Source organism: Gadus chalcogrammus, chromosome 16, assembly GCF_026213295.1.
Source record: "Gadus chalcogrammus isolate NIFS_2021 chromosome 16, NIFS_Gcha_1.0, whole genome shotgun sequence".
Taxonomy (NCBI): domain Eukaryota; kingdom Metazoa; phylum Chordata; class Actinopteri; order Gadiformes; family Gadidae; genus Gadus; species Gadus chalcogrammus.
In genome coordinates, this window is record NC_079427.1 from 11,520,592 (window position 1) to 11,536,179 (window position 15,588).

General features: G+C 44.4%; 1 protein-coding gene across 1 annotated transcript in view; it reads right to left on the bottom strand.

The window, feature by feature from the left end:
- cadm1b (cell adhesion molecule 1b) overlaps positions 1-3,035 on the bottom strand; it is a 104,368-nt gene extending 101,333 nt beyond the window's left edge. The window contains exon 1 of the mRNA XM_056612387.1: positions 2,917-3,035. Coding sequence (XP_056468362.1) covers positions 2,917-2,995 — 79 coding nt within the window. The 5' untranslated portion in view covers positions 2,996-3,035. The remainder of the gene's footprint in view (positions 1-2,916) is intronic.
- Between the last annotated feature and the right edge of the window lie 12,553 nt (positions 3,036-15,588).

The following is a 15,588-nucleotide window of genomic DNA, read 5'->3' on the forward strand; positions in this document are numbered from 1 at the left end:
GATATTGATTAGAATAGACTGCATGCGGGGTAAAGGTTAGGCAAAGAAGTGGGATTTCATTATGATATAGAGCGCCATATGTAAAGCCCTCGGTTCACTCAATACGCGGTGTGTTCGCCAAGCAACAACGCGCATATGATGATGGCGCACTCTTGGACTCATGCCTGCCCATAATTGTCCCAGAAACGCATATGCTTAATACTGTTTTACATCGTGCTCCACCTTTTTATTTCATAGTTTATTCAACTCCGAATCAAAAGACGCTTCGATATCCTTCCATCGCTATGAAATACACGTTGAAGTCTTATTCTTGTGCACTGAGTTAACGTTTGCACTTTGCACCCTGCGCAGACCTGTTGATGCCCCGGTCGGGGGACGCGTCGCTCGGCTGCACCGGCCACTTTTTCTTACCAATTAACCTTAAACGGAAGAGGATGCTGTAGTCGAGGGATTCTATAGTTTATATTCTGCTTTTTCCTCCACCCGGACTACAGAAGAGACAGCTCCACCCCGCCCTCGGGGCTGGGAGGGGGGTTTAAAGACATCGTTAACCGACGCGTTAACCGTCTGAGAGATGCGTCGAAGCAGCGCCAGCCATGATGCGTGGCGGCTGGAACCAAGTCGCCGGGTGAAATCCCGGTGATGTTTGTGTTTGTATAAGTCGCTCACACATTCGCATGCATACATATACACATATGTAAATATATATATAAAGGTATCCACTTTGATAACGGGACTGTCGGCAGGGGCGGACTGGCCATCGGGAGGTTCGGGAGGTCTCCCGAACGGCCGGACGATTTCAGGCCGAGCCGGCCGGCCGTAATTCTTTTAGTTTTCTTTTAATATTTATTATTATATATTTATATTTTTTTTTTTTTTTGTAAAAGATGTAAAAAAAAAAATGAAAAAGTTAAGTAAGCCGTGATTTGGGGTGACCTGCTGCCGGATATTTACTTACAGCGCGAAATGGAGCTCTTGCCTGACGGTGGAAACGGGGCCGATGTATTACTGTCAATTTAGAGTGGGGGAGCACCCCACAGTGTATGGGGGCAACGCGAGCGGCCGTACGGCCCCTCCCAACTTGGACTGCTCCGCGGTCTGTCATTTCTGATTGGCTCAGCCTTACACACGGCCGGGTCACTTACTTCTCGTTGATCTCACTGAAGTTACACAGAAATACGAAAAAGTCCAAAAGGAAAAAAGGTGGTGGAGAGGAAAAAGAATTGGGTGGCCATCGGAAGTTGAGGTTGAAAAGGAAAAAGATGTTAGAGCAAGACGCAGCCAAATGTGCTAAATGAACCGACCTTTTCCGTGGAAAAGCCAAGGTTGACGGCGACGCCCCTGTCAGCGAGACCAATGGTTCGGCGGGAACAGGACACGGCAGTATAGCTATGACAGGTGCACTAGCGAGCATGTTTGGCAATATAATAATGACTTAAACTAATTATGGAAGTACCAGAGACGTCGGAGAACTATTCATAATATTGTAATGCCCACGGAAGAGGCAGTGAATGAAGTATTGATTAGAGAGCGATTTATTAGATACCACCGCTAATAAACCATTGGAACACTTCAACACCGGTAACCGCAGCAACGCACAACAAACCCCGGCCCGCCCCCATCTCCCAAACCCTGTGTATGACAATTTTTTTCCACTAAAATAATTGTATCTTGCACTATTTAGATTATTTCAGCCTTGATTTACCTTTCTAGGCACATGCAATTTCTAATATTTTGTACATGGACAAGATTGCTTATAAAATATTTCCCAGTGATCTTCACAATATTCTAAACACATGCACATCCCAACATTGACATGCAGTTGCAATGCACATATCCACGGATAAGGACTAGTTTTTATTTTTTTACACCGTGGCAAAATTCTACGCGCGCTATTCCCGCGGTCTCATAAAAGGCCTCTCCATCCCAAAGTCCCGGGCCAAATTTTTGGGCCAGTCCATCCCTGACTGTCGGTCGGACCGCGGTCCACATGAAGGACAGCATGGATACAAGAACGAAGCCTGAACTCATAAGAACAGACTGCAGGCTGGAACGCACACACACACACACACACACACACACACACACACACACACACACACACACACACACACACACACACACACACACACACACACACACCACACACACACACACACACACACACACACACACACACACACACACACACACACACACACACCGAGAGGCTGCGGATGTTGGTGTGATTCCTCTCACCGAGGGCAGAGGACACATCGAGACGGACTGCATTGCGTGTTTCTCAGAGAGTCATCCTGAAATAAAGAGGACGCTTTGGTCACTCTAATGTTCTCCTCAGCTGGGGGTGTGTGAGTGGTCGTCTGCAGTTAAAACACACTTTCCCTCGGAACGGTTTATCAGCCATAAAACGCAAAGGGGGAGAATACATGTTTTCCCTTCGCCGTTCCGTCCGCTGTGCATCCATCCGACCCCCCCGACACAATCATCCTGATGTCTAAACCCTGCATCTCAGTCCCACTGTGACAGGGGACACTTTCCGTGCCGCTTGGTCGATTCTGACGCACTTATTCAGTACTTTAGTGTCAGTATCGGTGCAGCATTCTGTAGTTTTACAGCAAACAGCTGGACTCAATCTTTCCGTCCGGGAGACCACGCACCACGGCGAGCGAAAGAAGCGCAAGTATATCAACGTCAATCTATATATATTCATGTGTACATGAATACACAGGCTATCTCTCAGTTCGACCACCAGCAGCTGACTGACAATCCCGAGAAAGTGATGCTCAGTTCGGAGGGAAAGCTCCGTTACGCACGCACTAAACTTATTGTTTTTCGCAGTCTCCGGGCGTAGTTGGTGGTGGTTGTTGTGGTATCTCTGCATTGCATCGTACACACACATACACACACACAACTTACCTTTGAGGAGAAACGTAGCGGAGGAGATGAGGAAAACAGCAAGAGCAATAGAGAGAGATCCGCTCCCCGTGGTCGCCATGTTGGACACCTGCTTGAGACTGGCGGCGCTACATCACCTAGAGACGGCCTGGGATGGAGAGACTGGCGAAGGGCGGAGGAGGGAGGGCTCTAGTGGGGGAAGCCTGTATCCTATTGAACCGCGTGCCTTTGTAAGGTAACACATATGCCTGTCTTCTGTTTTACATATTCATGCACACTTAGGGTCTTGGTGGAACGACGACCGTCCTATTGGAACGTCTTTTGATCTCGCCTTTTACCTCAATTGTATTACGCAATTAGCAAAAGTGTATTGTTGAGTGTCGTTTTTTTTATTCGTGTTTTTCTGACTGGGCATACTGGGATTTAATAGCGACACAACAGTTCCACATCGGTGCATTTCATTCAGTTTAAAACATCTATATCCTATTCATCTCCAATCAGTCACTCTGTCTCTCTGTGGCCTCTCCACGGGCTCTTTAATTGAACTTGTTTGGAGCATCCTGCTGTCATTCAGTCTAACAAGAGTTCTGGGGAGGTCGTGTTGTAATTGCGACGCACTGTTTTTATGTGGCCACTCACACAGCGCCCCCTAGGCCCCGTGTAGCGCCGCCACAACTTCTGCTAATCTGGAAGAGAAGGCAATAGCCATTGGCGTCAGTTTGGTTTGAAATGTGCTGGGGACAGAGACGCATTCGGAAGTGTATTTTAAGTGCTGGGTACAATGAGGATGCACTCTTTCTTCTCTCTTTGGTGCCGGTAATGAAAGGTTCTGAAAGACGGCATACCCATGTAGATAAGAAATAAAATGCATACAAAATCTGTCTGGCACGTTTTATGGAGAAAACGTTTCCAAAAAGCATCGGACATATGACTCACTATGTTCTGCTCCATGTATCCAATGTTGACAACATGACACAATATGACTAAGCTAACAACATAAACAAGAGGAGCTAGGAAAGGAAATTCACTGCGTGTTTAAGTTCAGAAGGGCCAAACGCGTGGCTACACACTGCACTACAAAAGTCGTCAAGATTGAAAAAGAAAAAAAAAACAATTATTGCACAGCTGAACGCTGTATCGCATCTTGAGCTGGCTGTTCTTATTTCACAAGACGTATTCCATCAAAACTAGCCTACATTAGGCATTCTGACCAAAACTCATGCACTCCCCCCCCACAATTATTCCAGAATTCAAGCAAAGCAAGAATGAACAAAAGTCACTTTGTGTCAACAAGAGACTGACTACACCGACTATCAATTGCAAGTTAAAACAGCCGACCACTTGAGAGCAAAAAACACAAAAGACCTCGCCACAGCACCAGCAAATCTTAAGCACTAAATAGCGCGTCTTACCTTTATTTATGTGGCAGTGGTCTGCAGATGCATCCTGTGGTGTAGCCTACCACATCCATTTCGTTCAACAGGTTATCGTTCTGATAGCCTACTGTCCATGGTACTAGCAACCTGCTCTGGTGCTTTTTACCTATGTATTCAGGCTAAAATGACTTGGTTGTCTGATGCCTCATCATCCCAGCCAAAGAGTATTGGTGTTATTAGTAATGGCTACTTGCCAAAACGAAAAAATGACTTCACATGGTGTGTCTTTTTACAATCTATTTGTTACCAGCATTCGTAGGGTTGATCGGCAGAGAAATAGTCCGCCAAAGACGTTTACGCCGCTTAGCAACCGAAGACGCTGGGGTTGTAAAGTTACCGGACTACTTGAGGAGTGTTACCAAAAACGTCATTATAGGCAAAAAGTCCTTTGTTTTCCTTGACAGCGTTCAATTATACTTAGCCGGAAGTTGTGAAGAGCCCTTGCAAGTGAACGGAGGGTTACACGGCATTGAGAAGACCCGTGTAATAAGTAAGGAATAATCACCGAGAGGCAGGGCAATAAACAGTTTGATATGCCCGGCTCGTGGACGGCTTACGTTTATTCTACTAACGTTTATTCTACTTCTCGCCGGCCAACATAATAAAACAATTCTAATACTTTAATAATTAGCCTTTTTCTTATTCGTACTGCATGCTTATTAAATTTATACTCTGTTTAAGTTCATCTGACCCTCTGCTCTGATAGATTTCCGACACATTTTAGAAACTTTTTTAAACAAGGTTTATTTTTACAATGGACCTCATGTTTGAAATGTATGTGATAGAAAACGATACAAGCGGCGTATGTGATCTACTGTGCTCAGTCAGCAGCAAGTAGAACCGACAAATCAGCGGACAATATGCCGGATTAATGCACCCCTCCCAGCCAATCAGAATCGAGCATTCTTAAATGAATTAGAATAATCCATAATAATTCAACTCGATTTTTATGTGGCGGGTACAAAATTAATCTTGACGAAATCTGGTGGGGACACGTCCCCGGCATAATCGACGCCTATGACAATAGCCAAAAACAAACAACGTCCTCCTTCTCATTGCATTCACATTTAAATCTCTAGGGCATTCAGAAGACGCTTTTATCGAATATTACTTAATTTAAATTAATTTGTCAGAAGAAAGAGAAACAATAGGCCAATATGACTGTCGGTACAGTAAGGATGTTCATAGAACCAAGTGCCAAGCTTTTACTTTTGCTAGGTTAAGCAATTCCCCATATACAACAATGATAAGATGCTACACAATGTCAAGTACTATTTTTAAGTACAAGGACGTACAACACACAATAGGTTGGGCTTAGGGTTGTGGCGGGGATGGGGGGAGGCTTTATCCTTCTTCTGTGGATGAAGGAAAAAACACTCTGAATAATCATAATCAGACTACGAATTTATTTTATTACATCTTATTGTACTAGCACACAAGAATACAATTATTAAGCAGCAACAATACAAGATAATAAAGATAGGTACAAATTAAAATTAGTACAAATAAGTAGCAGAAGTAGTGGTACCAGCCATGGTTATATATAATAACTCAGCAATCTACCGTATATCTCCTCCTCAGACCTTACCTATTGAACTGTGTTCAACCATTCATTGCAGCGTTCACCTGATCTGCTGGAGCCTGGTGTTACGTGCAGCTATAGGGCAGCAGGGTTGCAGCTCTCTGCTCCCCCTATTCGTTATGTCAGACCAGCACAAAGGCGGCTAATTGCACAAGCTATTCCCTGAGAGTCGTGTCAGTCCTCATTCCGCGGATGAGTAGGTAGCATTTAGAAGTTCCCTCGCATGCTGTAGCGGGCTCCTATCAGCGCAGATTCAATTCCACGCATCAAATTTATTTCAGATGTCATCATCCGTGGCAGCTCACCTCCACGCACGCCCACGGTGGTCGTTGTCTGTCTGTCCGTGTGTCTGTCGGTCTTTTTTGTTTTGTCCGTCTCACTGTCTGTCGGTGTCAATATCAATCTGTCCATCAATCTATTGGCCTCTCAATCTATACAACGATCTGTCCATCCATCTGTCTGTCCGTCTTTTGTGTTAGTCTTTCTGCTTGTCTGTATGTCAGTCCGTCTGTTTGTCTGGCTGCCAGTCAAGCTATCAATCAATCAGCCGTCCGTTATCCGGTGATCTTGTGGCTCAGCTTGTTTGCTCGGCGGGGGGTCTGTGGGTGGTCCTATGAATGAAATATACACTTCACTGGTGGTTTTATCAGGTCGATAAAAAGGGGATCCAATCAGTGGGACAAACTGCCCTTAATGTTTATTTTAGACCCACTATTATAGATAACACCGGATGGGAGCTCACCTCGGCCCACTCTTTGAGTGGCGTCCTCGTTTATCTCTAGCTCTGGGTAGACTCTACACTCTCCCCCTCCCTCTCTCTCTGTTTCTCTCTCTCTCTCTCCCTCTTTTTCCCTCACTTTCTCTCTCTCTTTGTCTCTCTCTCTCTCTCCCTTTCTCTCTCTCTGCCTCCCTCTCTTTCCCTCTCTCCCTCTCTCTCTTTCCCTCCCTCTTTCACTCTCTCCCCCCCCCCTCTCTCTCTCTTTCCCTCTCCCTCTCCCCCCCCCCCCCCCCCCATCTCTCTCTCTATGGTCTGTGGCAGGTGCACTGGGCGTCTCGGTGCGGTTCGGGTTCCGGTGCTGGGGAGAATAGATGGGGTACGGGGGTCTCTGGGAGTGTAGGGGCCGGCGTCTGAGTCTCCACAGGCTGGATGAATAATGGATGGGGACGGATCCCATGACTGAAGTGCTTCATGTGGATCTTCTGCAGTAATGACCGTCCATATGTGTCTCCGTGCATGTGTGTGTGTGCGTATGTATGTGTGAGTGTGTGTGTTTTTAGGTGAATCCAGGTATGTGTGTGTGTACGTGTGTGCTTGTGGGTGAGTGAATTCACTTTTGTTTGGTCTGTATCCGTTTGTGTGTGTTCGTGTTGTGCACATGTCCGTGTGTCTGCAGGAATATGTGTGTCGCCATGGATGTGAGTGTGTGTGTGTGTGTGTGTGTGTGTGTATGCATGGTTGTGTCTGGGTTTGTATGCATGTGTGCATGAATATCTGTGCAGCAATTGTGAAATGGCGGGTGTTTGTGAGTGGCTGAGGTGTCTGTGTGTGTGTCTCTACTATTATATCTGCAATTGTATCATGTGGCTCCAATTTATTGCTGTTTGTCATGTTGTGTGTGTGTGTGTGTGTGTGTGTGTGTGTGTTGGTGTGTTGTGTGTGTGTGTGTGTGTGTGTGTGTGTGTGTGTGTGTGTGTGTGTGTGTGTGTGTGTGTGTGTGTGTGTGTGTGTGTACTGTGCACGTGTGGGTGTGTTTGTGTCTGTATGTGTCTCATAAGCGTGATATCATGGATGGCCACTACAGAAATAAAATACCTATTAGGAGACCTTCCTTAAAAACTGTCAGACCTTTCCTCCTACTGTTGGAAAAATAGATTTTGTTCCAAGCTTTTCCTCTAGTTAATGTTTTATTAGAAATAAAATAGTTTTAAATTACGATCCCATTTCCCCCTGGTTCAAAATCAATCAAATTAACAGAAATTGAATTATTTGAGGTGGAAACCTATTTAGGCAAAACCATTCACCATGAAAATGTTTTCCTCCCGATAGGAACAAAAGAATAATTGATTGAAGCCCATATTAGTGACCCCCTTCCCCTTGGGTACACAAGTCTATATATAAATTAGATATATAATCAGTATATAATAATCAGAATCATAACTAGAAAATGCATTTACTGCAGAAAATGGGGTGAGTGCTGTAGTACATATTGAGGTTTAAAATATTTTTTAATAAAGTTACATAGATTAAGACATAAAGAAACGTTAAATGGCTTAAATGAAGTGAAGGGATTTGAACAAAAGTTCAAAAGTCTAAATGGAATAAACAATGTAAACATGCTCACCATTTAAGAAACAGAAAGTGGTTGGAAACAAATAAAGTGACAGCTGAATGAAAAGCACAAAGCATTGCTAAAAATGCAGAAATGTAAAAGGTCAAATTATTGCCCTGCACTGCTGGTGTGTGTGGTGTGTGTGTGTGTGTGTGTGTGTGTGTGTGTGTGTGTGTGTGTGTGTGTGTGTGTGTGTGTGTGTGGTGTGTGTGTGTGTTTGTGCGGTGTGTGTGGGTGTGTGTGTGTGTGTGGGTGTGTGTGTGTGCTGTGCGTGCTGCGTGCGTGCGTGCGTGCGTGCGTGTGTGTGTGTGTGTGTGTGTGAACTTCTATGAACATCCTTACTGTACCAAAAGCGATATATTGTCGTTTCACTTTCTTCTGACAAATGAACTTAATGTAAGTCTCTTTGGAAAAAAGGTGTATGTTTAATGCCCTAAATTTAAATGTATGTGTAAATGTTTTCTACGTATGTCTGTCAGATATTTCGACAGATTTCCTCATTGTCTTTCTCTGTACTTTCCCATAAGTGCATGAGATTCAGTTTCTGTTGGTCGTAACCCTTCATGGTTTCTGTTCCTCTGAAGGATGTGGAGTCCGGCACTGTCCTCCCAGAGTCTCTCTCAGTGTTCTCTGTGCATGAATTCGTTGTTGTTTTCTTCCACTGGGAACAGTACACTCAATCCGCTCCTCTCCGCTTGCATTTGGAAAGGTAAACGCTAAAACATCTCGTTCTTTTATTTTATCGGACCGGTGATGGCGTGTAGTGGCATGTCTTCACCTTGACACGCTGTGAATTATCGATATCAGGTGTTTACCCTGGTACTTATTTTCTGGAAAGAGCACACAGACATAGGCCTACTCACATACACCTCCTCGTAATCAATCACGACTGCACCCAGTACATCCAATCTCCCCCCATCCTCATGAATATTAAACGTGCTGCTGGACTGAGTGAGCCAGTCTCGCCTGAACGCCGTTCTGACAGTACACCTCTTCCGTTTCTCGGAGAGATTTAGAATCCCTTTTCTTACTCTGTTCAATTTTGACCCATTTGGAGATTAAAAAAACGTTTCAGATTCCCTTCAATTCATGTCTGCTGGCTCACCGCAAGTTAAATTTGACCCCCGCCCCCCCGCCCCCCCCCGTCCCTAAATGAAATTACTTTTATGCATACAATATCGCCCCTTTATGAAACGATCAAAACAGGAAGGTAAGACATTGACAGCCTATTATAGTTCAGGGTAGTTAAAACACTCCCTCAAATCATCCAAGGTGAGAGAGATTAACAGGTTTTCCAGCTATACCGTAAACCTGCAGAAATGTTAAACAGGGTGTTAGATGAGGAGGGGATCTTGTGAATGTGTGTGTGTTTGTGTGTGTCTGTGTGTGTCTGTGTGTGTGTGTGTGTGTGTGTGTGTGTGTGTGTGTGTGTGTGTGTGTGTGTGTGTGTGTGTGTGTGTGTGTGTGGGTGTGTGTGGGTGTGTGTGTGTGTGTGTGTGTGTGTGTGTGTGTGTGAGTGTGCAGAATAACTTCTCAGCTTCTTTTGAGATTATGAAAAAAAAAACTTGAACACGCTAGTCTTCTATTCTGCGTTTTGCCGCCTGTGAGATGCCAAGGTCCCGAGGACCAATCGTTACATGACCTGTGCTCCACCCGCACACACTCCAGTTAGACGTCTTCACACACCCAAAGCAGCAGTTCAGTGGCTTAAGACAAACGCATACTTATGAGTAATGCTAATACCTCCAGACTTGGTCGACGCCCCTCATCCTTCTCGACACACCGATGATTGTATCGCATCTTGTACATCACATTTAAGTGTGTGTGTGTGTGTGTGTGTGTGTGTGTGTGTGTGTGTGTGTGTGTGTGTGTGTGGTGTGTGTGTGTGTGTGTGTGTGTGTGATTGTGTGTGCAAGTTGGAAGGTGTGTGCTATGTGTGTGAGGGTTTACGTGCGTGTGTGTGTGTGTTTGTGTGTGAGTGTGTGTGTGTGTGTGTTTGTGTGTGTGTGTGTGTGTGTGTGTGTTTTTGTGTGTGATTGTGTGTTTGTGTTTTATCGGTGTAAGGGGTGTCCACTCTGCTGTTTGTGCGTGTGTGCGGGCGTGTGTGTGTGAGTTTATCTATACAAATATCTTTATGGTACATTATTTTTAAAATTGTGTGGCATGATTACATACCGTGGTCTGGCAGTGCAGGCTTCATACTTGTGGCTAAGCTCTAATGCTAAATCAATACACCCCACGCCATGACCACCGAAGGTATGCACCGTGGCTGGATCACATGGGGAGAGTTGATTAGAGTCGGTCACGACCACAAAACAACACCATCCCCCAGCCCACTCCATTCTGTTTCGTACTGGTCTCAAACCTATAGCAAAAACCATTGAAACCACTCTGATTAATACATTTAAGACAATCCTCATTAACAACATCATCTTCAACACAAAAAAAGTAATACGGCTAATAACAACAATAAATCCCCCAAAAATAAACCTGTTTCCAAGGCGATAAATAGTGCTGCCAATCCGCCAGTAGGAGCGGTTATTCATGGTGGCATTCTTTTTTTAAGAAATAATTTAGCTAATGGTCTGAATGTTTCCCAGTAGGTCACTATCTAAGGAACGCGCACACTGCTAATGAAACGCCCTGACAATGAAACAAAAGATGTCTGGCCGTCTTCGGCTGCTGTTCCATTAATTATCACGGGAAGGGGCAAAAATACTTTGCAGTCCAATCCAATCTCTCATTGTTCTGACACTCACTTTCTTGTTCCTTCGGAGATGTGCTGCTTTGTAGAGCGCTCGATCAAAGCCCGGTGACGCAGCGGTGCCCCCGCTTAAATCTGCCTAATTGATTGTGTGTGTTGACATTCGGGGGTTGTTTAATTTCTCGATGATTGGTTTAATTGGAAGAGTGGGGGGGGGGGGGTTGGAGCAGCAGGGGGGGGGACAACTGGCTCATGTCCATCCAAAAGTACACCGACGCACATCCATTATTATCGGATGAGCGCACACGCACACGCACGCACTCACGCACAAACGTTTTATCGCACAATGGACACTTTGGGAGAGAAAAGCCATGTCTCTCAGTTTTTTGTTTTTTGTCGTTTCCAGCAGTTTGCGGCGCTGATTTTTCCACAGGCACGTTTGAAGAGGGCTTTTCAAATCACAGAATATAATCATAGAGACAATTAGAACTGGGGTGAGCTCCAATTGTCCCTTTGGGCCATCAAATACAACATTGCAGCGTGAGGACACTGGGTCCATTAAGGCGTAGTTAAACATCGCTCACCATACAAGAGACCAACGACCACAGTGGGGAGAACTTGTGTAGCATCGGCAACATATTTTCTTATTACTTTTGTGTGAGTGATACCACACTGTCAGCCCCTGTTATGCATTATCTCGCCTTGGTGTTTGCACATTCCCATCGCTATTTGCATAACGCCCTTGCCAAGCGTTCTCCATTTGTCTTTAAGAACATTACGGAAATGAGTGAACCATTTCTAATCTACACTCAGTGACAAAATTGAATTGAATTGAGCATGTTCTTCCCACCTCAGTAAACCTTAATAAAATGAATCACCACTCACACTATCAATAAATGCTGAGGCTGTGAAGGAAGACTGCTGCAGAGTCTCATCTGTGCTAGATAACAGGTCACTGTGTGGCAATATCTATGGAGCCCGGGCAAACATTTCCACATTCAGCTGAATTGATCCGTGCTACAAGCGCCCATGGGCAATTAATACAACAGAATAACTTAACAGGAATTCAATAACTCGCCTTTGAACGCAGTCATGTGTATAAGCGACACAGCACATGTGTACTGACTGTGTGCTTCTTATCCGAACGGCGGCATTCTGAGAACCAGCAAAATACAAAACATGCTTCGATTTTTGGTTTGAGTTCACGCTGCGGGGTTGAGTTCTTCATTACCTTAATGCAGGGCCTTATTGATATTCCAGTGTTTTAGTTGAGTAAAAAAAACTCCCAACAACTGTTCCTACTCCATAACACAGTGTAATCAGTATTCTGGGAATCTCTCAAAGCAATCTGGAAGGCACTGATTGATATCCAGCAAGCCCACTACCTGCTTGCACCTTACATGAAGCCATACTGCCTTCAAGTCAGCTGCTTATTTAATCAGAGGCATGACTTACAAACATGCTCAGTACGACGGCACACAAAGCAGTCTTTTATATGCAAAAATACACTTATATTATCATAAAATTAAATTATGCCCGCTCATTCACGGCTCCCCAAAGATCCCCCCTGACTGGCCGGTGTGAGGCGGTTATCGCACGCATCTGGCTGCTTGAATGGTGGCTAATATGAAACGCCTTTATTAAAACATGCTCGTGCACTATGCTCCTGGCCCCTGTCCATTCACCGATCACACACTCTTCATTAAGTCCCGCCGTCTCTCTGTCACTCATACTGCAGGTAGGCCTGGCCAACGCTGCCGGGGGGAGACCCCAGCGATAACGCCGGCACCGCCAGCCTTTTCAATTAAGTTGTGGAATAAAAAACACAAAAAAAGAAATTACGAAATGAAAAAGTAATCCTGCTCCTTCATGCCAGGATGCTTTCTTAGATTTGCCCAGTGTCTGTATTAATCATAAGAGTTGCGATTCCAAACGATGCGCCCGTATCCGTTGTGCCAATCAAAACTATTTGCCTCAGGCTCTGGTGGCTATTTACAAAAGCATAACAAAAGACAAATAAGGATTACGCTGTTTAATAGCGCGCTCAACAAAGGCCCCGCTTTACATCAAAAACACCTGCTTGGTTCAAAATAGAACATATCTTGGTGTTCGATGATTGATCTATAGGGGACACACTCCAAAAGGGTCAATGTTAAGGGGTCCTCACACCAGCCGAACTCAAACTAACGGCCAACTGCCTTCCATCCGACCACTCCGTTGCCTCTCGTCTGACCCGTTCGGCAGAAAGTTGCATTGAGACACACCGTGGGACTACTGCCGACTACACGGTAGCGTGTATGTTCTGAGTTTGCGCAAGATGCAATAAGTCTCCTTAACATCGGGTGGCGCTACTAGTCCGCCCCTCCCACAAACCACGCTCGCTGGTAGTTCGCTGGTTTTGTGCTAGCAGCACACAACCAATCAGAGTATCCAAAGGCTCCAATTCTCAGAACACCAATGCCCTCAGACTTTGCAAGTTGAATCCGACCAGACACCATCCGCATGGTTCCAAAAGCCTCCAACACAGCTGAACACACCGAGCAGATTTATTCCCAAACTTGTCTGAGTCTCCCCAAACGTTTCAGATGGCCAACGGTTTGACCGGTGTGTTTCAAGCTTTTTCCAAGCATTAGCTCAAATGGGTACCCGCTTACTAGCATAAAAGTTCATACACTTTAAGACGACAGCTCATGCATTCTTATCGAAATATCAACCACGCCAACAATCAGTCCGGTCCCTCACCACAAAGGAGACATTTGTGAGTGGGAAGTGAGGCGTGAAACAGCCTAACTATTATATTAGGACCATCAAGAGGCTATTTTTCACTTGACACGTCTCATCACGGCGTTCTTTGTTCCGCGGTGACGGTTCTCCGAGCCTTGGCTGGATTTAACGAGTGGACCAAATACTTAAATAGTGCAGCCTTGTTTTTCTTCTGGGTGGAGCCGAGGGAGATAGGCATGCATATGGACACTTCACATGTAGGGCTTTAACGCAACAAGACAAATTCTGAACCTAAGGAATCGTCAGAAGAATGTCATGGGTTCAAACCGATTTGAGCCAATTGAATGTGGATTTTAAACACTGTTTTTTAATTTATTAAACACAAGCTATACACTGAGCTTAGCTATATGAGCTGTATGAATGGTGTTGCATGAACGGTGAGCTGTATGAACGTGTTTTACATGTGTTTTATGATATCTATTTTTCAGTTTTATTTTTAAGGTACTCTTGAGTCCCCTTTAAGCAAGGTGTTCTCTGCAAATTAAAACAGCTGCAACTTATTATCTTATGTTGTTTCCATTTAAGGAATAAGCTTTTTGTTTAAATTAATATTTGATGACAAAGGAATTGTGATGGTGCTATATCTGTTCTGATGGAATGTGTAAATAACAACACACCTTTTAATGACCCATTTCCTACAGCTCACAATGCGAATAATGGCCCATAAAGCATCTAGTCTTTGACATGAGCTTCAACTTATTTAATTATTTAAACCGAATTATTTTATTTCTTATTTGCATAATAAAGAGCTTTCATTAGCCTGTCAATATTTACCTTTTTATGAAAGTAAATGTATTCAAAAATAATTGACAATTGACAACCACATGGAAAGACATATATTTTTTAAATAAACGCATATTTGACAGGGCTTTACAACCGCGTTTTCTTTCTCAGTATTCCCGAGGGCACCTTGAAGGCAGCACAAAGGCTTGAATGCAGTTTGCAGCGTGAGTTTGAAAGTGTGAAATCCGAACTGAATAAAGAATATGTAGGCCTAAGATGCTTGTCACAGGAATCAGGAGGAATGGAAAGTGGCAGCGGCTTGACAGCTCACGGTCTGATGCAAACAGCCCATCACATTACGCCATATGTGAATGCCTAACGTACATTCGTAGATTTTTTGGCAGCCTTTTGTTGCGTCAGGCTGCAAACTATATATAAAATACACTATGATAACGTATGATAAATAAATCGCCGGACTATTGTGATGGTTGTTGTAATACATACAAAAGTGCACTTCTGTATTTTGCTCCCTCTTTCAATGCGTCATCTGTATTTACCTATGTGACGTGTGTGTGCGCGCGTGTGTGTGTATGTTTGTGTGCATTTGTGTGTGTGTGTGTGTGTGTGTGTTTGCGCGTGCGTGAATGTGCGCGCGCGCGTTTCATCACTTCAACGCATTTTATTTTATACCATTTCATTGCAAAGATATAGAGATCAACATTGAAAATATAGGAGCTTTGATTAACTGTGCCAAACTGGCCAACATACAGATGATGAAACCTCAGTACAACACGACTCTTTGTATGTCTTCAGGTCGTGTGTTCTGCATGGAGAGCACAACCTGTAGCTCGTGTGGCAGTAGGAGTGTATTCAGAGAGCGCCTATTTGATACATCGCTTGCTTAACACCAGAGGCGTCCACCCTACAAATGAAGCAAATACTCGGAAAGAAATGTCAAACCACAAAACAAATTTGTTATGATGGAATGAGAAGCGGTGGTGATAAAATGGAACATATCTGCTGCAGGTAAAGAAAAGGGCAGCGGAGTCTGCACCTCTCTGTGGACGGGATGCTGTGGAACAAGAAGGTTCTCCGGTCTCCGAGTAGACTTGTCCTTATGAAAGCTGTCAGTAT